At 43.5% G+C, this 21,535-nt stretch overlaps 2 protein-coding genes and 1 long non-coding RNA gene across 4 annotated transcripts; 1 reads left to right on the plus strand and 2 right to left on the minus strand.

The window, feature by feature from the left end:
• Positions 1–33: 33 nt before the first annotated feature.
• HSCB (HscB mitochondrial iron-sulfur cluster cochaperone) lies at positions 34–3,586 on the minus strand. Its single transcript, XM_054082061.1, has 6 exons — positions 3,329–3,586; positions 3,167–3,263; positions 2,405–2,494; positions 1,711–1,855; positions 773–820; positions 34–170 (listed from the first exon to the last, which is right to left on the minus strand). Exons 1-6 carry the CDS (start codon positions 3,553–3,555, stop codon positions 79–81), a joined length of 699 nt encoding a protein of 232 aa, XP_053938036.1. The 5' UTR covers positions 3,556–3,586; the 3' UTR covers positions 34–78.
• Positions 3,587–3,751: 165 nt separating this feature from the next.
• On the plus strand, positions 3,752–19,455 carry CHEK2 (checkpoint kinase 2). 2 transcript variants are annotated; one of them, XM_054082048.1, is made up of 15 exons: positions 3,752–3,867; positions 5,551–5,805; positions 6,340–6,464; positions 6,745–6,892; positions 7,640–7,730; positions 8,868–8,976; positions 10,797–10,850; positions 11,610–11,671; positions 12,165–12,264; positions 12,470–12,556; positions 13,330–13,493; positions 13,725–13,840; positions 15,031–15,116; positions 18,561–18,641; positions 19,228–19,455. In XM_054082048.1, exons 2-15 carry the CDS (start codon positions 5,556–5,558, stop codon positions 19,321–19,323), a joined length of 1,569 nt encoding a protein of 522 aa, XP_053938023.1. In that variant the 5' UTR covers positions 3,752–3,867; positions 5,551–5,555; the 3' UTR covers positions 19,324–19,455. The 2 variants fall into 2 exon arrangements, with proteins under 2 accessions (XP_053938023.1, XP_053938022.1); XM_054082047.1 differs by lacking the exon at positions 3,752–3,867 and adding an exon at positions 3,906–4,495.
• Positions 19,219–21,501, minus strand: LOC128853880 (uncharacterized). Its single transcript, XR_008452695.1, has 3 exons — positions 21,209–21,501; positions 19,523–19,726; positions 19,219–19,303 (listed from the first exon to the last, which is right to left on the minus strand). It is a non-coding gene; the product is annotated as an uncharacterized LOC128853880 (long non-coding RNA).
• Between the last annotated feature and the right edge of the window lie 34 nt (positions 21,502–21,535).

The raw sequence follows: 21,535 nt of genomic DNA on the forward strand, positions 1-21,535 counted from the left end.
ACAATTTTTCTGATTTTTGGTAGCTAAATCACGTGTTTAATTGAAAAATAGCATTAATTCATGGTGGAGGAGGGAGTGTCAGGAAGGGATCTTCTTGTTCTTTAGTTTATCCTCTAGGTTTGCAAAGTATTTCATTTTGGCTAGAAGCTTCTTGGCTTCTTGAAAATCATCTGCAATGAAATAAAACATATCATGGTTACAGAGTGAGGGCTAAATTTTCAACCTGAACCTCAAGATTTCAACGACAACTCTTGTTCCAGAACAAATTGCTGCAAGCTGTGTGGACCCATACAGCGGTAAAATCACGTTGCCTACTATTTTATCTTGGGTGGCTTTGGAACACGTCAGATTTACAAAACGTGGAAAAATGTAAAATTCAGAAAAGAAATGTGACAGGAATGCCTTGCAGTGACTTTCTGTGAAGTGGCCACAGCACTGGTGCAGCCACTGGAGAAATTTTTTCCCCTGGGAACAAACAAAACCGATTCCTTAGCATCTGCATTCCTACTTGACATAAGTGTTTTGATGCAAACTGAATTAACTGCAAATTTTGCATCTGGTTTTCTTTTTTTCAGTGTGAGGTCCTGAATTTCCTGAATCAGCAGAAAGGTCAGCTTAGACGTCTTTAGTTCTAAATACCAAACAAAGAACACTTGTTTATGCAGTATTTCTGTCCTGTAGTTCAGAAAACCTTTGTCAGTAAGGGCTGTGGGTTCTTTAAGCCTTTATAACTGATCTGTAGGGCAGCTGAATACTGAATAGAAATAACTACCTTGTTCAAAAGCTGCGGCCACCGCTTTGGTCAGTTCTTCTTGCTTAACTGTAAGACAAATGATTTATTTCATTCACTTTTTCTTACATACTTAACATATTTAATACCACTGCATTCTGATTGTCTGTGGTGGGAAACTGAATTTTAAGTCTCAGAGTCTTTGAGGGCTAAGAGAGCTTTTCATCAGATTGCTGTCATTTTTTTTGTTAATTATAATTCCAAACAGAAATATTTCTTTGCTTAAAGAGGTTTACAGACAGCAATTCCGATGCAGATCAATGGTCCCAGAAATCTAACGTATGCTTGGGGTAACAGTTTACCCTGCTACCATTAATTTTCTTCGGTTCCTCATAGTTTTTATTCTAATTGCTTTTGGCACGCTGCTGTTATTACAAAGAATTAAATATACCTCACTGTATAAACTCACTGTTTAATATAAACTCACCGTTTTGGGTATCACCAACAATATAAACAAGCAAGCTGCTTGTATAAGGATAATCATCACTTAATATAAAGGTTGCCAAGCTGAGGAAGGTGAAAGAAATACAATATCTGTATAAATTAGATGATTTAATGTGGTCAGTCAGGCATTTTATTAAACTTCATTCTAAGTAGTTCTTTCTTGCATAACAGCCTGCCCCAATCGGCTCAAAGCAAATCAAGTTTGTTTTTATAGTCAATATATAAATCGACTTTGCCATCAGATAGGTGGTGGTGTACAGATTTTCTCAATCCTAATTTGATGTTTAGGTGGCACAAACTGGTAAAGGTAACTGTTTTCTGGGGGATGAAGCTCTTACAGTGGGTAAATTCCAGACTACCCCGAGTCAGAGATGCTTAAAGAAATACACTGCAAAAGTTGAGTCTTCAGAAACATTCTCCTGTTACACAAGATGCAGTGAATCGGTTGTGTACAAACCCCTCACATCACAACCTACCTTTAATTAAAGTTTCAATTTCCTCCAAGATGGCCTCATTTTTAGACTCTGCTAATTTCTCATTAATTTCCATGATTTCCATGAGAAACTCTGAGTCCGCATCACAGTCCGTCTCCTGTGCCGGCTCTACTCCGTTCACCTCCAGCTGGCAAAGAAAGGGGGAGTTTGGAAATACACGTTCTTACATCAATTTCATGAATTATTTTCGTGAATGTTAGGTCTGTATTTGGGCTCACTCAGACTTGGATCTGAAAAGCTTCCAGTTTATTCCATGAAATGTGCATAAAGAGTCAGCCTGAAAATTAACTCCATAGCAAAGCAGAAAAAAAATGGCAATTAACCAAAGCAAACGAACGTAACAAAGGCTGCTGAGGACCAGATGAGTTGAAGGCACAGCCATGGCCAAGCGCAACGCATGATGTAGGAACTGAATGAGTGTAACACGAACAGCGAACGAGATGGCAATAATCAGTAAAATGCTAAAGAAAACAGTGGAAAAAATGATTAATCTTCAGACAAGCTTGTTGTCGGTGTCTCTTCAACCCCCAGTAATCAGAGGAACACCAATTAGCACAGTAACGATGGAGTCGAGGGTTGGATTTGTGTTACCACCAGCAGCCCCGGCCACCCACGATGGCTATAGAGTACAGATCGGTTAAGGGAGTGCAGATAAATCCCGTAGCGGATGCCTCACCAGGTAAAGGCCGCGGCTGAGGGGGTGCAGCAGGGTCTGGTAGGCCTTGTTGATGAGGGAGGAGTGCTGCTCCGAGTAGCGCTGCTCCTCCTGCCAACGGGGGAGATAAGGGACAAGGTAACGAGTGACAGAATGTGTTGAGCTGTGTTACTACACAAATCACACTCCCACTCAGGTGAAACCCTGAACGCTGATTTTTAACAGACTGGAAGGATGGGGATGGGGCTGCCTGGACTTATGAACCACATCACCTTGGAGGGCGGAGGCTGGGAGCCCAGCAGCCCCTCAGCGTCCTCCCCAGGCAACAAAAACTGGGGAGTCCCTACGACCCCAACCTGGACACAAATGGGAACTGGGGGCACCAGCCCCAGCCTCGCCTGCCAGGGAACCAGGCACTGGGGACACTGGGGGATACCGGCACCAGTCCTGCCCAGGGGAACGGATACTGGGGACATCAGGGACACTGGCACCAGTCTCGACTGGGACACTGGGCACTGCAGGACACTGGCACCAGTCCTGCCCAGGGAATGAGACGTTGGGAATGCTGGGGACATCAGCGCCAGTCCCGCCTGGGGGACCAGACACTGGGGACACTGGACACCGGGGACACCGGTGCCAGTCCCACCCGGGACACCAGCGCCACTCTCGCCTGGGGGACAAGGCACTGGGGACACTGGGGACCCCGGCACCAGTCTCGAACGGGGGGAACAGACACTGGCGACACGAGACACCGGGGGACAACGGCACCAGGCCCGCGCTCACCGGCGGGCGCTGCCCGAAGCGGTCGGGGTGCAGGGCGCGCTGCAGGCTGCGGAACCGGCGGCGCAGGAGGTCGGTGTCTATGCGGAAGGCGCGGTCACTGCGGGGAGAGTGCGGCGTGAGCCCCGCGGCGGCCCCGGGCGCAGCCCGCCCGCCCGCACTCACCACTGCAGCAGCCGGAACAGGTCGGGGCGCGGCGCGGGCGGCTGCAGCGCCCGGCAGCCCGGGCAGAACCGCGGCGGGCCCTCGGCGCCGGGCAGCCCGCGGCCGCAGCTCCAGCACCGGGGCGCCGCGGGGGAGCCCGGGCCGAGGGAGCGCGGCCGAGGGACCACCGAGCCCCCGCCGAGCGCCCGCCGCGCCCCGCACAGGCGCTGCCGCAGCGCCGCCTGCATCGCCCGCACTGGCGGCCCCCGCGCGCGGAACTACAACTCCCGGCAGCCCCCGCGCCACACGCGGGCCCAACGCAGCGGCTCCGGCGCCCCCGCGAGGGACTACAACTCCCGGCAGACCTCGCGGCACACTTGGAGCGGACGCTCCTATTCCCGGCGGTCTGCGCGCGCGGGACTACAACTCCCAGCGGCCCCGGCGGCAGCGCTGCCCGCGGGGAACCAGAGCATCCTGGAATGGTCTGGGCGAGAAGGGACCTCGAAGCCCATCCAGTCCCATCGCCTGCCGCGGACGGGGACACTCCCCGCAGGATCAGGGTACTCCAAGCCCCATCCAACCTGGCCTTGAGCACCTCCAGGGATGGGGCAGCCACCACTTTGCTGGAAGTCATCCTCCCCAACCTTCACAGCAAAACATTTCTTCCCAAGATCTCATCTCAATCTCCCCTCTTTCAGCTCAATCCCCTCTCCCCTCATCCTGTCTCTGCCCTCCCTGACCCAGAGCCCCTCCCCAGCTTTCCTGCAGTCCCTTTCAGCTCTCGAAGCTGCTCCAAGGTCTCCCTTTCTCTTCTCCGGGCTGAACATCCCCAACTCTCTCAGACAGTCCATGAATGTTTATGCTCTTCCTTTGCCGAAGGGCCTTTTTCCTGTCATTGGTTGCTCAGTTCCTGCTCTTTCAGTCCGTGCATTACAATCCCTGCCCACACGGGCCGGGCGTGTGTCGGAGCCCTCACTGCGGTGTCAGTCCGGTTTGGCTCTGCCCGGTGTCCCCGCAGCCCCGGGTGCTCCCCGCGCTGCGGGCGGGGCCGAGGCCACGAGCCTCCTTCCCTCCGCGCCCGGGACTACAGCTCCCGTCGGCCCGCGCCGCCCATCGCCCATTGGCTCCGTTCGAGGCGGGGAGCGCGCGCTGCGGAGCGAGGCACGAGCACCGCGGGCTCCTCCACCCGTGAGTCTCGACCCCCCGCGCCCCGCCCGCAGCCGCTGTTCGCCGCCCGGCACGGGACGCGCCTCCACGCTACTGCCGGGACGGGCGCGCGGAGCGCTCCGCCGCGCGGGGCTGGGGGCGGCCGGCAGGGGGCGCTAAGGGCTCGGCGGGGCAGGGGGCGCTAAGGGCACTGCGGGGCAGGGGCGCTGCAGTACTGGGGGGCAGCCGGCTGGGGCGCTGTGGGCCTGGGGCTTGGGCGGCGGGGCGCTGCAGTACTGGGTGCGACCGGCAGGGGGCGCTGCGGGGCTGGGGGCTCACAGCCCAGCAACCAACCGTGTCCTCGGCTGCGTCCAGAGCAGCGCGGGCAGCGGGTCAAGGGAGGGGAGTCTGCCCCTCTGCTCCTCTCTTGTGAGACCCCCGCCTGGAGTATTGTGTCCAGTTCTGGAATCTTCAACATAATAAGGAGATGGAGCTGTTGGAACGGCTCCAGAGGAGGCTACAAGGATGGCCTGGAGCACCTGCCATATAAGGACAGGCTGAGAGAATTGAGGTTGTTCAGTCTGGAGAAGAGAAGGCACCGAGGAGATCTTCCAGTGCCTGAAGAGGCTACAGGAGAGCTGGAGAGGGGCTGTTCACAAAGGCTTGTGGTGATAGGACGAGGGGCAATGGGGATAAACTGGAGAGGGGCAGAGTTAGGCTGGACATAAGGAGAAATTTCTTAGCTGTTAGGGTGGGGAGGCCCTGGCCCAGGTTGCCCATAGCAGTGGTGGCTGCCCCATCCCTGGAGGGGTTCCAGGCCAGGTTGGATGGGCCTTGGAGCCCCTGATCCAGTGGGAGGTGTCCCTGCCCATGGCCAGGGGTGGAAATGGATGTTCATTAAATTCCCTTCCAACCCAAACTATTCTATGATTTGCAAAATTCCTAGGGTTTGGCATGTAATCCCCACATGCCTGCTTTGGTTGAAGGTTTTACCCCTTTGAAGACTGAGAACAGACCAGGGTATCAATAGCTGGGCTGTGAACGTCTGTCAGGTTTACTTTGCTGTAGTAATTGTTTCTTGAAATGCTCTCTTAAAGCCACCATGTCCCGAGAGACCAGTAGTGAAGCACAGCAGTCGCAAGGTGCCCAGCAGTCACAGAGTGGAACTGGCTCCTCTTCCAGTGGGTCGCAGAGTACAAGTCAGTCCTCTTCCAGTTCTGGAACCCTCAGTTCTTTGGACACTGTTCCTACTCAGGAACTTCCCTCAATCCCTGAGGACCAGGAACCTGAAGAGCTTGTTCCTCAGCCGTGGGGTCGACTCTTTGCACTTGGAAAAGGCTTCAGCAACTGTGGTACGTGCATTCTGTAACCAGTCTCTTGGTCCATTTGTTGGACCTCTGAGAGGCTTTGAGCAGCTAGCAGAGAGCAGTATCTTTTAAATTTTCAAGTTAAGCACAAGCAAATTGAAGTACAGGCTCACAACTTTTGCAGTAATGTTTTATTCCATACTGTATCCCAGTGTTTGTACTGAGTACCTGGATACACAGCTTCTGTGAACTGAGAGAATTTCTGGGATGTTCACATTATTTATTACTTGCTTCACTTTTCCATTTGATTATTTGATTTGTTTCTATAGCATGATTCTCTTGGCTTTGCTGAGGATGAGCTGGAAACTCCATAGTTACCAGCAAGGTAGAATTATTAAAATATAGTCCCAGGTGCTGATAGTGCATGGTGCTTTGTTTGAAGACAAACTTGATTGTATAGGAAGAATCTTGTCTTTGTTACCCTGCTCAATACCACTTGATATCATTCCACAATGCCACAATTAATAACTTCCTGCAATTCTGTGTTCTCTCTCTGCTTTACTTTTCCATTCTCTACAGACTGTGTGAACGATGAATACTGGTTTGGAAGAGACAAAAGCTGTGATTACAGTTTTTCTAAGCTAGGATTGTCTGAGACTGGCTTTTACCAAAACTACAGCAAGAAGCATTTCCGAATTTTCAGGGTAGGTGCTAAACTGACCTTTTCTGTCTTGGCATAATTAAAGAGATTGGCTCTCATAGAAAGTCCTGAGTTGGAGGTGGATGCTAAAGAAATTGAAATTTAAAGACTTTCAGTGGTGACTGCTTTAACCAGACTCTTGGCAATGCTCCATTAACCCTGTTTGTGAAATAACCTTACTAGTCTGATTTCCTGAGCCAACACAGTAAATTTCTATATAGTCTACCAAGTCTTTAGAGAAAAAAATACTTTACTGTTATCTTTCCCACTTTTTTTTCTTTGAGGAAATGGGTCCAAAAAACTCCTATGTTGCCTACATTGAAGACCACAGCGCAAACGGAACTTTTGTTAATAGAGAGCTCGTTGGAAAAGGGAAGAGGCTTCCACTGACTCACAATTCTGAAATTGCGCTGTCTGTACAGACCAATAAGGGTAAAATGTGCTATAACTTAAGTAGCCGCTTCATGCGTTGAGATCGTTTCTGTAGTGATTTCATTGTTTCTTGCAAACTGAGCTTCTTCATGTGTGCTGTTAAAAGTCCAGCTATGAATCGATGTTTTAGTACTCACATAAAAATTGTCCGTATCCACCCTAGAAGCCCTAGGAAAATATGGAAAAGCTTTTATAGTGGTTTTCCTACTTTTGAAATGCTTTTGTGCCTCAGTAGCTGTGTCCATGGTGGTGGGAACAGGGGAAACTGTTCGAGGCAAGTTGAAAAAAACTGGTTACCTACCGGATGCTGCGGAATAAGTAAAACACCCTCTTAAAAATTAGCAGTGTGTGTGGGGTATTTTGTTGTCTGTGTTTTCCACTAAGATGCTGTCTTCCCGATTGTTGTTTCTGTTTATTCCCTGTTGTGACATTGAAATTCTCACCTATTTTGTTCTTAAACATATTGTTAATTAAGCACTGTTGTACATTAATACCAAAGGTGTCGGTTTTCAGTAATAAGATCACCTTGCTAACCCTTAGCTGATGTCACAACACCAATTACTTTGATATGGATTTATGATATATATTTATTTATATTTATTACTCTTATATATTTATGTTTTTCTTTTAGCAGACAGCTTTTTCTTAGTTATGGTGTTGACTATAAAAGCTCAGGAAGCATAATTGTTCGTTACAGCAACATTTTAAAGTTAATAACAGGAAAATGATCTCCACTCATCTTCCTAGTGTTTGTGTTTTCTGATCTCACGGTGGATGATCAGATGGTGTTCCCTAGAGAATTCAGAGAGAAATACATCATGTCAAAGACTTTGGGAAGGTAAGCGCCCTTCTTTCTGCAGTATTAAGTGTAATTTTGTTTCTGCTTTCAGTACCTTGTGCTGGCGTTATTACCAGTGTTAATTGAGCTGCAGTTTAAAAGAGAAGAAAAAAAAGAACGATAACACCTGAGCAAACCTATTCTTTACAACAGCTTAAAAAGGAATTTTGTCTTTATTCTTGTAATTGGCTTGGGTTTTTTAATCTACTATTACTTGTGAACCCTTCTTTTGTCCCTAGAAGAGAATAAAGTCTGTAGATTCTTAACAAGTTTTAAATGTTCTGTGTTAATATACTCAGTTATTGAAGTAGAAGGAAGTGCTTGATGTCAGAACACGGCTTCCTGCAGCATCACTACTGAGGCTTTCAGACAGCTGGGGAGAGAGCGGTTTCCAGAGACGATGAGAGAGGCTGTCTTAAGCAGAGGCTATATTTTTATCTTTTGGTTAAACATGGTCAGTGAAGAATTTGGAGGAGAATCATAGAATCATCATAGAATCATAGAATAGTTAGGGTTGGGAGGGACCTTAAAGATCATGCAGTTCCAACCCCCCTGCCGTGGGCAGGGACATCCCACTAGATCAGGCTGCTCAAGGCCCATCCAATCTGGCCTTGAACACCTCCAGGGATGGGGCAGCCACAACCTCCCTTGGCAACTTGTTCCAGTGTCTCGCCACTCTCTTGGTGAATGAGAATGGCTAAATGGAAACAAATCCCGAGTGTAGAGTGCAAGGATTTCTTACTAGGATATAATAGCTATGTAGTAAAACTAAAAGTATTGTCCTACCTGTTCTTCAGGTCTGTGCAGATCTGTTGGGAGGACTCCTCACCAGGTTCTCTTAAATGCCCACGTGTGGTGGATGCCGACAGAGCTTATGCTTGGTGTTCGCTGGTCCCCTGTGCACAAACACATCAGTTGCTTTAAATATTTACTCCTACATTTTTTAATGAGTGGCCTTTGGAGTCACTTGCTGTTTAACAGACTTCCTAGCTACAGACTGTTTTTGACAATGTATTCAGACAGTTAGAAAGTAGCAGCCCAGGCTCTGTCCGTCCTGTGCTTTCATGTATCTGTACTTGTTATGTGGATCTCTGAGAAGTGTTTGTGAGCATTCACCTCACTGTGCTTTTATGGTAGTGGCGCCTGTGGAGAAGTCAAACTGGCGTTTGAGAAGAGCACTTGTAACAAGGTTGCGGTAAAGATAATCAATAAGCGGAGGTTTATGGCCAGTGGTATTCCAGAGGCAGTAAGTATTTCTGTCTGTCTGTCTTTTGGCCATCTGGCAGGGCTCCTGGAATATTGGTCACCTTTGACTCCCCAGCTCTTTTTAACGAAAGAGGAATTTCTCACTTAATGTTTTCTGTATCTAATTTCAAAATGCCCTTTGCTCTTAGAGAATCTCTAGCGTTCTGTAGAAAACGCTTGCTATTCTTTGACCACACTTCCTTATGTTCACAGTTAATGACTGTTAATGTGGTAGATCCAGAGGGTGCTGGGGAGTCTTGTGGGGTTTTATCTCCTATGACACATCAGGTTGGCACATCATACCCAGCAGAGTCTGACCAAACATTTACAAACTGCTAATTTTACAATAGTCTCCATTAAAATACTTCTAAACAAAATCATATGAAGCCTTTTGAAAAGGGCTTTTCATGTATGTAGTCTTGTAGCAGAAGGCCGAGTTTGAAGGAGAAGAACAAGCTGAGTGGCTTCACTCCAACATGAGAAAGATCCAAGCAACTTCATATCTATTACTCTAACTTGAATTTGATTGAAAGGTAATAGGATATACTATATATACTATATATAGAAAAATAGATTTAGAGGCAAAAGTGTGTGGAAGGAGGAGTTAGGCAAGTTGTGCTGCTGTGGATTTACTGAGGTTAAATCCAGTTGGATTAACCTCACTAGAGAAAATGGCCTTCAGAGCACAGATACAATATAGAGAATCTGTTCAAACCAACAAAGTATTTAATCAGGTGATGTACAGGAAACTGCTGCTTGATCTGGAAAACAGTTTTGTAAAGATAAGACTTCTAAAGTGGGAATGCTGGCCGAGGAAAGGATACCAGGAGGCTTTGATAGGAGCAGAATGAGCTACTAGTGGAAGTTTGTCTTGAGATCAGTCTTCTGTATTATTACATGTAGAGATCACAGCACAGAAAGTGGGAATATACTAATTCTACTCTTCAGCACTGACCCAAAGTCTCTGTTGACAGAAAGGAAGATTGCAGTATCGTGTATGAAGAGCCGATACTTTTGTATGCTGGAGTAATAGAAGTTAGATAATGTTTAATGGTGCAAGATTGTCTGCTTCAAGATCAGCAACAATTTCTGCTGTAATCTACGCATTTCCTAGTTCAGAGGAGGAGGTAGATATGGTTATTGCAGATGAATATGCACAATTGATGACAGTTGTGACATTAATGTGATTGAAAATTGCAAAATGCAGTTTTGGAACATTTCTAATAATGATTAGAATTATAAGCATGAATTATAATTATTAAGAAATGCCATTGTACAGTGATAGCATTGCATCTGGAACATTGTATGCGGATTTGATCATGTGTGTTCAAAGACGATTTGGTTTGGAACAAGAGCAAAACCAACCTGCTGGGCTGATGTCATGAGTTAAGCCTAAGTTGTACATTAAAAAAATCTGTTTATGTTATCTTGCAAAACAAGGGCTAGGAGAGAGTAGCATTTAATTCTAGGGTTAGCCCATATGGGAAGCATCTTGGAGGAAGGAATACTGTTTAAAGGACGGGACCGATATATACGTGCCAAGATTCCTGGTTTTGTTGTTTGGAAATCAGGTGGGAATTTCTAACCTGCAGTGAAATGACCTGTCTGTAGCAATACCTCGCTACAGACAGAGAACAGGCTGTTCATTTAACTCACTGAAGGCACATGATCCGTTTGTGGGAAAATGATTATATGCTATGGTCACTTAAAGTAGCACAGGACGTGAAGCGATGGCTTTTCTGGCACTGTCTCTTATTTCTGATGTGTCTTATTCCAGAACAGCACTGTCTTACCCAATATGATATCTGATTCTTTTAATAGAACCCAGCTTTTAATATAAATACGGAGATCGAAATTTTGAAGAAAATAGATCATGTGAGTGTTACTGTACATTTTTATTCCTTTCTGCTGCCTTCTGTACCTTTGTAGTTCACTGACCTTAGTGTAGTAATTAAAGATCGATTTTATCTGTTTAGAAAATATATGAAAGGGTGCACATAATTTTTCTTGTAAATAAGTTTATTGAACACTTCTTTTTTTGTCCTCTAAGTATTAGAAGTTCAGATTTGAGCTTCTAAAACCTTGAATAACTGATATGGAAATTTGAGAAAAAACTTCAGGGGAGAAATTTCAGCCAGAAACCCTGTTGTAGAAACCTTTCCTTGGTGTGTGTTTTTGTAAATACTGTCAGATTATTAAAGATTTAATTCCCCTGGCAATTTTTTTTTTCATTTCTATCTATCTTTCCCCTCCCCACAAAAGGCATTTCTTTTACTTTCCTTAAGTAGAAAGTTTGCACAGTTTAATGAACTTTCCCTCGCTTCCCAATGTGCTGTTGCGTATAAAGAAAATACTGAGGACTTACAACTGGAAAAAAGGATTCTTGTTGTGCTGTTGTCAGCACAGGAGTTGAATTTTTTTCTTTGTGGTCGAGAAGACAACAGGCTTGAATATTAAATATTAAGTGATTGCCAAAGCCTGGGCACTAGTTAGGTGTGTTAAATATCAGTTTAACTGGCATGGTTGAAATTGTGCTGAAATAGAAACTTTAGGATGATAAATTATTGATAATATTAGATTTACAAATGATTCTACCTTTTTGTGTGTGTCCATTTGTGTTCCCTTTTTTATTAGCCTTGCTTAATCAAGATCAAAAACTTCTTTGAGGCAGAGGATTACTACATTGTTTTGGAACTGTAAGTAACTTGTTGGAAAGTAAATGCATAAAATGAACTGTTTTTCATAGCCACGAAGAATGTGGACAGTTCTGAACTCGGGTGAGGTTTCTTGTTTCTTTGTTTTGTTTTATTTTTCCTTTGTAGGCTCCCACTGTTCTCTGAAACCTCTGTAAAATTAGGAACTGGGATAACCAGGAGAGTAACTGGTTTGAAGGCAGTGGTGGGGTGGTTGCCCACTGTGCTGCTGTTGTGGATTGTGCTGCTCTGTTTTTGCTTTTGAGCTCCTAAGAGGAGGCTGATCAAAAGTCTTGTAACTACTCCCCATGAAGATGCAGGAGATGAGGTCTAACGCAGCAGAGTGTGCGCTGTGTTTAGGACATTGCTCACTCATTTTTAGAAATATATTCCTTCTCTGTAGGCAAAATGGCCAAATGTTTTGGTCTCAGTCTTGTCTAATGAGCTGAATCTTTTTGGAAGTAACGTATTGACTTGTTACCTGCATTTGGTTTAGGATGGAGGGAGGAGAATTGTATGACAGAGTGTCAAGGCCAATCAAGATGAAAGAAGCTACTTGCAAGTTGTATTTTTATCAGATGCTGCTGGCAGTAAAGGTACATAATCGTGGATTCTACCAAGAAAAATGTGGTTATGCACATGAATATTTGTTTTTACAAAATAGAGTTATCACTTGTGTAGCTTTAAATGCACACATGCCCACTTCAGTTACCTTGCTATATGAGAAAATGGAAAGCTTACAGTTAAGAAAAAGTTAAATCTGTTTTTTTTTTTTTTGATTGTGTATCTGTATATATCTAGTATCTTCATGACAATGGAATTATACACCGAGATCTAAAACCAGAGAATGTGCTGCTTTCCTCTTCTGAAGAGACATGTCTCATAAAGGTAAGGAAACTCGCACTTCTTCTTGTTCATTTAGAAATTTGAGAGTATTCCTTCCCATTCTTCTCAATATTTAGTTAAACATAGTGAAAAAGTATTATGGAATGAGTCATACAAACTATTAATTCACTGTAGTTACATGAATTAATGTAAAATACTGAGGTTTTTTTCACAATTTTAATTTCATTGTTGTGGATCTTTCAACCCATACACTTACTAAGAACAGCTGAAAAATGCTGTGTTGTACAGCACTTAACTGAGTACACAACTTCAAATATCGATATACTTTTTTTTTTTTCAATAAAATCTAAGTTCTTGAATTACAGACAGCATTTCCACAAATATTCAGGCTGTATGGGGACAGGCATTGTTGTTGCTTTGGGTTGGGGTTTTATTTGAGGGCAGGTAGGATTGGAGTTATTTGCGAGTGTCTTTTGTGGGTGGGTCATTATGTTTTGGTTTTCCCCAGATAAAGAATTGTATAGATTTGCATGGTAAACAGCTTATTTTTGCAAGTAATCTCTTCTAATAAACCACAATTCCTTTATTCTGCGATTGTTCGTTTACATCCAAATCTGAGAATCCTCTCCCATTCTCAGTTGTTTTTTAATGAATACTTAATAATGTTTGGGGTGGTTTTTGTTCATAGTCTTGTACTGGTACTGACTTGGAAGGCAGAAACTGAATGTTACCTTCTGTTGTATGTTGACAATGTGATATATTCTGGTACAACTAATCCTAGTATGTAATGTGGTGTCACCATTTTTAAATATAAGATTACAGATTTTGGACAATCCAAGATTCTTGGAGAAACTTCTCTTATGAAAACATTATGTGGTACACCCACGTATCTTGCTCCTGAGGTTCTAAATTCACTTGGGACTGCTGGATACAGCCGAGCTGTGGACTGCTGGAGTTTAGGAGTAATTCTTTTTGTATGGTAAGATATTGTGTAGCTGCTGCCTTCATTGGGCTGTCATTGACAGGCATGACTTGAGACTGGCAACTTCAGTATTGTTACTAGGAAGTGAAAGTGTGTTTAAAACCATGTACAAAACCAGAGATGGGTAAAAGATGCTATGGTAGCAGACACTTTAAAATGATTGATTCTAGTCTTTCATTTATTATGACAAAACCCGTGTTATTAAACTTGTTTCCTTCTTTTATATAGCTTGTGTGGATACCCACCATTTAATGAGCAAAATACTCAACTATCTCTGAAAGATCAAATCACTCGTGGAGAATACACGTTCATTCCAAAAGAATGGAAGCATGTATCAGACTTGGGTATGATGCCGTTGCCCTGAGTAGCAGAATAGCTTGCTCTTTCCTGGTAGTTTTGTTTTCCTTTAGCTTCCTTTCAGCTGTACAGCGCATTATATGTTTAGTTTTTAAGGTAGTCTCTTACAAATGGGTTTGGTTGTTGTTTTTTAAGCTCAAAGCTGAAGCATTAGAAAGAGCATATACATTTTCATTGTAGAGATTTCTTAGTAATATTTAGTTTTATTAACTATAGAAGTATAGAGTTTGTGGGCACATGCATACATTTTTCATCTTTTTGCTTTTTCTTCTGACTTTATGAAGTCTATAAGCTTTGCCTTCCTTTGGTTCCAGTGTTGGACCGAAACCGCCAGGAGTTTAAGGGATATGAGTTAAAAATCCAGGAGTGAAATGTTAAGAGGAAATTCACAGTGCTAGTCTTTGAGCTTAAAATATCAGCCACGTTTGTGGAATCAACTGTTAAGTGTGGGCCACTCTAAGCTAAGTAGTCTGCAAAAATTATTGAGTTTTTACGCTGGAAACTTATCAAATATAACTCCTTCCTGAATTATTTGAAGCTTACTCAATAATAACTCAGACATATATGAGTATAGAAATGATGTTAAGGTTGTACATACCCTAATGGTCTGTATAACAGAATGATCAGATACAACTAAAAGTAAATGTTGCTGAAATTCCTTTATGGGAGATTTGGAGTCATAAAATGTGGCATAAATGCCATATTCTTCACGGTATCTATCAGTTTCTGTGATTACTTTGAATATATCTGCGTATATCTTGTCTCTTCTTTCTCGTCTCTCTGGATGGATAATCTGCTTTCCAATACACTGTAAACCAAGCAACAAAATGAAGCTGCCTTTGCTTATCCAGAGTAGTAGTGAAACTTTTAGGAACGTGCTGAACTTCTATGCATGCTGAGAACAGAAACTGGGCATGCTCAGTACAGCTGCTGGTAATTTTGGTATACTGGAACATGTTGAATCATGTGCACGTGAAGGAGAAATGGTCACAACCTGCAGCCTTCCCTGGGCACAGGAAAAAGCAAAGTGATTGCCCGGCCAGTGCTTTTGGGCATTGTTCTGGAGTGTTGTAAGAGACGTTGTTGTATGCAGCTTTGATGTTTGTGTATTGCAGAACTTATTTTCAGGTAATGAATTTATTGATCACACACCAACCAACTCTTTTCATTATCTTAGCTCTGGACCTTGTGAAGAAGCTGTTAGTAGTGGATCCAAGCAAACGTCTTACAACAGAGGAAGCCCTAGAGCATCCGTGGCTTCAGGTAGGAATTGAGTGTTACCTCAAGTACAGCAAAGCGGGGTTGTTCTGGGGGTAACTTCTTGTTGTAAATTCAAAAGTGGTTCAATAGTCTGAATGTTAGGAGGTTTTGCTGGCACAGTGTAATTTGCTTCTGGAAGGAAGGAGGGGGACACTGACTACACTGGTCACCAGAGATGTAACGTGTGATCCTGCTTCTGTGGAGGATACTTTGAAAGGGATACAGTGATGGGCAGTGACAACTTCAATTATTCAGCTTTGTGGGAATAACAACTGTTATCTTAAGTCAGAACTTGAGTCTGCCTGTCAGTAGACTGTCTCTGACAACAGTGAACAGAAGACAACTGTCCTTTGGTGCTTCTTATGAGTACCGGCTGCTGCCTGCCTGCCCGCAACAGTAGTTTGACTCCTGCAGTCCTGTCATCTCTGGCCTTCCCAACAAAACAGCTGTATTTTCTGTGTGAGACTGATTTTGATGTTAATCAAAGAGAATCAGATGTCAGTGGTCCTAATGGTGAATACCAACACTGAGCTCCTCATGGTCTCTGCTCAGGAATGCTTAGAGCAGGCACAGCTTGCCAATATCTGCCTGGGTCAGCACTGTAGTTGTTGAGCGCAAGTGATAGGTACAGTTTTTTCTACCTCTCTGCCATGCCATTTGGCAAGTTGCGAATCTGTTGCTTTATTTATTGCCAGTTTTTCTCTCTCTAATTCTTTGCCACCAGCCAGCTGGCTTCTGCTGGGTGGTGTGGTGCCAGCTCAACGACAGAGGTTGACAGGGTCTCTCTATCTTTATTTTTGTTGAAGAATACTGGTATTAAGCTGCTCCTCTGCATGCTCTGGTCCTGCTTCAACACCCTTTGTAGGCCTCCGTAACCTGCTCTGAATTTAATGGAAAATCCTGGATCTCTGGCATTTTTTCTCAGAAAATAAAGCCCAGTATGCGTCTGTAGCTAGGCTGTGCTTTCAAATTGTTAGTCCCTGCAGGAAGGACTGTGAAAAAAGCATGGAGTGTTCTGCTAAATACCTTCTTGCAATACAATCAGCAGCTTCTGTATCCTTCCTGGACACCTCTTCTTAGAACTCTATCTGAGAATCAAGATGTGTTTTTCAGACACTGAGTCTGATGGTGCTTCTGATAGGATTGACTTCCTTCAAGCATGATAAGAGTCCTTGTGTTGTTTGTGTGGGCAGGCAGGGCAGAATCCTGCAGAGTTTGTTTCTGTAAGTGTCCAGGACTACTATGTTCTTGCTATGGTGAGTATGATAAGTATCACCAGTTTGGGAACCCTTGGAATAGGAGGTGATGGTTTCCCTGCCTCCTGTTACAGTCAGGTCTGTGAGACTTAGTCTTTAGGTGGGCTTTTATTAATTCTGGCACTGCAGAGGTGACCATTGAGCCTATGAGCTTTTCTGGATATTTTTGCTTGAGGAGGCTGCAGGAAGTCCCTCAATCTACCTTGAAACCATGCAATGGGTTTTGTTTACTCAGGCCGAGCATGATGCTATTCCCTGTGGGAACAGTGTCTGGTTTCAGATGCTTAGCTAAAGAGCATGAGAAACAGGGTGGAAGCAAGGGAGTATCACTCAGTGCTTAACAGGTGGCAGCTTCCTGAGACATAAAATGCACTTGGGTTACTGTTTTGAAGTCATGAACTTGTCTTAATTGTACTGCTGGGCATCATAAAATTCTTTCTGGCATTCCTGGCTTTTCCTCCTGTAGTTTTGTGTGTAACTTCTGACTTAGTCAGCTATAGATTCTTACATTTATATTTTAATTCTGAGCAGGAAATGTTTTTGATAACGTATGCTACACTGGTTTTAAGAACCACTGATGTGCATAATGGGGAAGGGGAAATACATGACAGTGATTTAGAGGAGCTAAGAATTTGAGATATTTCAGTGTGTAAACTGAAGTTGTGAGCATCTTGTTTATATATTCCCTTTAGGGACGCCTCTTATTCTCACATTTAATTCTGAAGACTGGACAAAAAGTTTCAGAAAACTTGCTTATCATACACCCAAATCCAAACGTCATCTAGCACTCAGATGCCATTCTTTAACGCTTCCCTTCATGGGCTGTTACTAAGCGTGTCAGTTGTTTATAGGTAATGTACACTGCCTGCTTGGAAGGCCAGCATCCAATATGTTCAGTTCTAGATATCACACACGTTGAACACTACCACTAAAAGAGCTCCTTGAGTCCTGTTACTGTGAGTGGTGAGGAGGAGTTACTGGCTCCCACTCCCTCTGGTGTTGTCTGTAAGTATTGTCTTTAAAAGTTAGTATGGAAGAACCACACCAGACACACACTCTGTGCAGACAACTGATACCTGTTTGCCCTCTCTGGTGTTTTTGGGGCCACTAGGGAACTTTGCAGATGTTAAAAATAAGTTTTCTTTGGAGGAGATGCTTAACTTCTACAGGTTTATTTAAAGCAGTAGTGCTTTCACATTACCGTATTCAATACCTGTGCTGCTCACTACATTCTTTGCTTAAAACTAAAACTTTAGAATTTAGTGAGCTGCTTAAACCTAAGTACTGCTTAGTGGAGATGTGTTAGCTGTATTTTTCAGGTACTTAATAAAACATTTTTCAAAGGCATATAACAATTAATTGCTGTTACAGTTACAACATTTGAAATCCCTAGGAGCAAGATGATCCTTATTTCTAATTGTCTTGCGCAGTGAATGTCCCATCCACTTCTCTTTGAGTTTTCCAGTCTTTGCTGTGACAATGGAACAAAACTACTCAACCTGTTAGCTCCAGCCAGTTGTTTAGAATGAATGTCTGGTTTGCGTTCTAGGTGAGTTGTTCAGCTGGTGAACACGCAGACACTGTTCCAATCTCAGCCAAAGGAAATGACCTGTATTCAATCATGATGAGCAGCACACTTCATTTAGTCCTGGGCAAAGTTTAGAGACCTGATTTGAGGTTTGGAAGTCTGATTGAGGTTTTGCAGGTAATCCATAGCAAGCCATTCTAGTAAAATTCCTGCAGGAGTAATTGCTGAAACTAGAGAACGAGATTTTCTTTCTAGCAGAGAGTATACTATGTTCACTAAACGTCTTGTTCGCACTGGTTTCCTGTTCCCTGAGGTTGCCCAGCATGTAACAAGAGTGCCCTGGTCACTGGCAGCTGAACCAGAATGAGGTTACCTGCTAGCTTTTCCTCTTGAAACATGCCTGACTTTCTGCTAAACTGGCTTCCCTTCACAAAGGGTCTCTGCTGCCCTTCCCTCCTCTTAATGCCCCTGCAGCCAGGCTGTTTATATACCATTGAGTCCACTTCTTTGGCAGTACAGGAAAGTGTTTGAGTGGAAGTGGGAAAACCTCCTTTTTTCCTTTATTCATTCATTCTTTAATGGCTGATCCATTTTGTTAGCCAAAATGCAGCCTTCGCCCTTAAATATTCCATATAATACTTAGAGTTACTGCTTTTTTCACAGGATGAGGATATGAAGAGTACATTTCAACAGCTGCTTGCTCAGACATGTGCCAGTATGAATCCACCACAAACATCAACAATGGTACGTGTAACAGGTTATTTGAAGATTAGTACTTGATGCATTGATAAACTAAATTTCAAAGTAACCCATAAGAAAATCAATTAATTTTGAGAACCTAGAAAAATATACTTTTTGGCTGTAGGTAGTAGCCTGGTAATTATCTCTGCTTTCTGGATAGAAGTAACGGATGTTTGTGCTTCGGCGAGACACTTTGAGCTATAGAACAGCCTCCCAAGCTTTAAAGGATTATGCATATATTTGAAATTACGTGTATGTTTTGATGGATTTGAGTCACAAATGTTTACTATTCAAGGAAAAATTCTCATGTTAGTGAAAGTTAAGAAATGGTGGTGTGGCATTCAGTAGCAGATGCCAGTTAGGAGAATTTCAGACACTAGTAGAAGATAAAGCTGGTGCAGTGTCTTATATGAGAGGGATCAAATATAATTAGAAAGATCTTGGTCGAGAAACATCTATTAGTTATGCTGCTTTTCTAGTCACAGAAGGGAAACTCTACTCGATATCTGTGATTCTGCAGCAAGCAAAACAGTTGGGCTCTGTCTTACCTGATTTCCTGTGGTCATTCTGTTGTATCTCTCTCTCTTAGCCAACCACAATCAGAAAGCGTGTCCATGAAAATGAGGAAGAATCTGGCTCTTCTAAGCGTGCTGTTCCTTCTACGTCTTTTCAGAAGATTAGGTGAAAAAAAGGAGAAAGTGACTTTTGTTAATCACAGCTTTTTTTTTATGGAAAGCAGATTTTTTTATTTAAGAAAAATCTTAATAGTTTGTTGAAATCTTAATAACTGTTGATGATGTAATTGCTAAATAAAAATAACTTTGTAAGACTGAAGTGACTGCTGTGTATGTGGAACCCCAGGTGCTGTGTGGAGCCCCACTTACCCTGGGCAGGTGTTCCCGAGGCTGTTGCCTTTGAGAGCAGCTCTCCCTGCTCTGGGGCAGCTCAGGGACTTAGGAGCTGTGTTCTCCGTGTATCTGGAGCCCAGGACGAGCTGCTCACTCCATGTGGAGACTGGCCTCACCCTACACCCTGCCGAGCGCCCAGACCCACAGATGCCATGGTGGGAATGGGGCTCACAGAGGGACCTGTGGACACAACAAGTAGTTGAAAGTGAAATATTTTGATTTAAGCTAAAGTAGAGTGAAGTTTTTATCCATGTAACTGTATTTTTTTGGAAGTTAGACAGAATGTCTCTCTGATAACAGGGTTTTTTTTACTAAAAAAGTGCACGTAAGTGGGAAATGCGTTCTGTCCCAGCTCTTGTCTCGCTGTACACGGTTGATGGATATCACTCTTCGCCTTACCCAGCCTGATAAAGGGTGCTTGCTTTCTAAAACTCCAAAATGAGTCTAAAGAGAGTTTCGTTAGAGGCATTTTCAGTATTGCGACTGAGTGCCCAGACCCCAGCTGCTGCGGCGGGACAAGGCTCCCAGAGGGACCTGCTGACACAATAATTAGTTACTGCTACCAAAAGTGGAATGTCTGACACCAAAAGTAGTTTTACAAGAAATGGAATATCTAACACAAGAAGTAGTTACTGTTAGAAGTGGAATATCTGACATCAAAAGTAGTTACAAAAAGTGGAATAGCTGAAAAGAAGTAGTTACTATTACAAGAAATGGAATACCTGACACAAAGAAGTAGTTACTACTACAAAAAGTTAAATAGTTACTATTACAAAAAGTGGAATATCTGACACAAAAAGTAGTTACTATTAGAAAAAGTGGAATACCTGGCACAAAAAAGCAGTTACTACTACAAAAAGTAAGCAGCTACTATTATAAAAAGTGGAATATCTTGATTTAAGCTAAAGCAGAGTGAAGTTTTCATGCAAGTCACCATATTTTTTCAAGGTTTTCATACCAGTCACTGTATTTTCTCAGTTTTCATCCAAGTAACTGTACTTTTTCAAAGTTTTCATGGAAGTAACTGTATTTTTTTCAAAGTTTTCAAAGTTTGGGGTTTCTTTCCCCCCAAAGTTAGAGAGAATGTCCCTCCGATACAGGCATTTTTTATTCAAAACCCCATGCTAAGTGGGAAATCTCTCCCATCCCATCTCTTGTCTGTCTGTACAATTGATGGAGATCACCCCTCGTGTTGCCCAGCCCTGAGAGAGGATGTGTGCTTTCTAAAACTCCAAAATGAGCCTAAAGAGAGTTTATTTGGAGGCATTTTTGGTATCGCGACTGAGTGCCTGAACCCCGGCTACCGCAGCGGGACAAGGGCTCCCAGAGGGACCCGCTGACACAAAAAGCAGTTACTCCTACAAAAAGTGGACTATCTGACACCAAAACTAGGTACAAAAAGTGGAATATCTGACACAAAATGTAGTTACTATTAAAAAAAGTGGGATATCTGACACAAAATGTAGTTACTATTACAAAAAATGGAATATCTGACACAGAAGTTACTATTAGAAAAAAATGGAATATCTGAGACAAAAAGTAGTTACAAAAAGCGGAATGTCTGACACGAAGGAGTAACCATTAGAAAAAATGGAATACCTGACACAAAAAGTGGTTAATACCACAAAAAGTCAGTAGCTACTATTACAAAAAGTGGAATACCTTGATTTAAGCTAAAGTAGAGTGAAGTTTTCATGCAAGTCACTGTGTTTTCTCAAAGTTTTCACCCAAGTAACTGTATTTTTTTCAAAGTTTTCACACAAGTCGCTGTATTTTTTCAAAGTTAGACAGAATGTCCCTCCGACAGAGGCATTTTTTATCCAAGACCCCACGCTCAGTGGGAGCTCTCTGCCGTCCCAGCTCCTGTCTGGCTGTACGATTGATGGAGATCCCCCTTTCGTGCTGCCCAGCCCTGACGGAGAGCGGCCGCTTTCTAACGCTCCGGGACGGGTCCAAAGCGACTCTGCCTGGCGGCATTTGGGCGGCCCC

This window comes from Cuculus canorus, chromosome 17, assembly GCF_017976375.1.
Source record: "Cuculus canorus isolate bCucCan1 chromosome 17, bCucCan1.pri, whole genome shotgun sequence".
Lineage (NCBI taxonomy): Eukaryota > Metazoa > Chordata > Aves > Cuculiformes > Cuculidae > Cuculus > Cuculus canorus.

Coding starts and splice junctions, on each gene's coding strand:
- HSCB (XM_054082061.1), bottom strand. CDS start 3,555: ATGCAGGCGGCGCTGCGGCAGCGCCTGTGCGGGGCGCGGCGGGCGCTC. Junction 1,856..2,404: donor TCAGCCGCGGCCTTTACCTG/GTGAGGCATCCG, acceptor TTTCTTTGCCAG/CTGGAGGTGAACGGAGTAGA. Junction 171..772: donor GGCCGCAGCTTTTGAACAAG/GTAGTTATTTCT, acceptor ATTTCATTGCAG/ATGATTTTCAAGAAGCCAAG.
- CHEK2 (XM_054082048.1), top strand. CDS start 5,556: ATGTCCCGAGAGACCAGTAGTGAAGCACAGCAGTCGCAAGGTGCCCAG. Junction 5,806..6,339: donor AAAAGGCTTCAGCAACTGTG/GTACGTGCATTC, acceptor CATTCTCTACAG/ACTGTGTGAACGATGAATAC. Junction 12,557..13,329: donor AAGAGACATGTCTCATAAAG/GTAAGGAAACTC, acceptor TTTAAATATAAG/ATTACAGATTTTGGACAATC.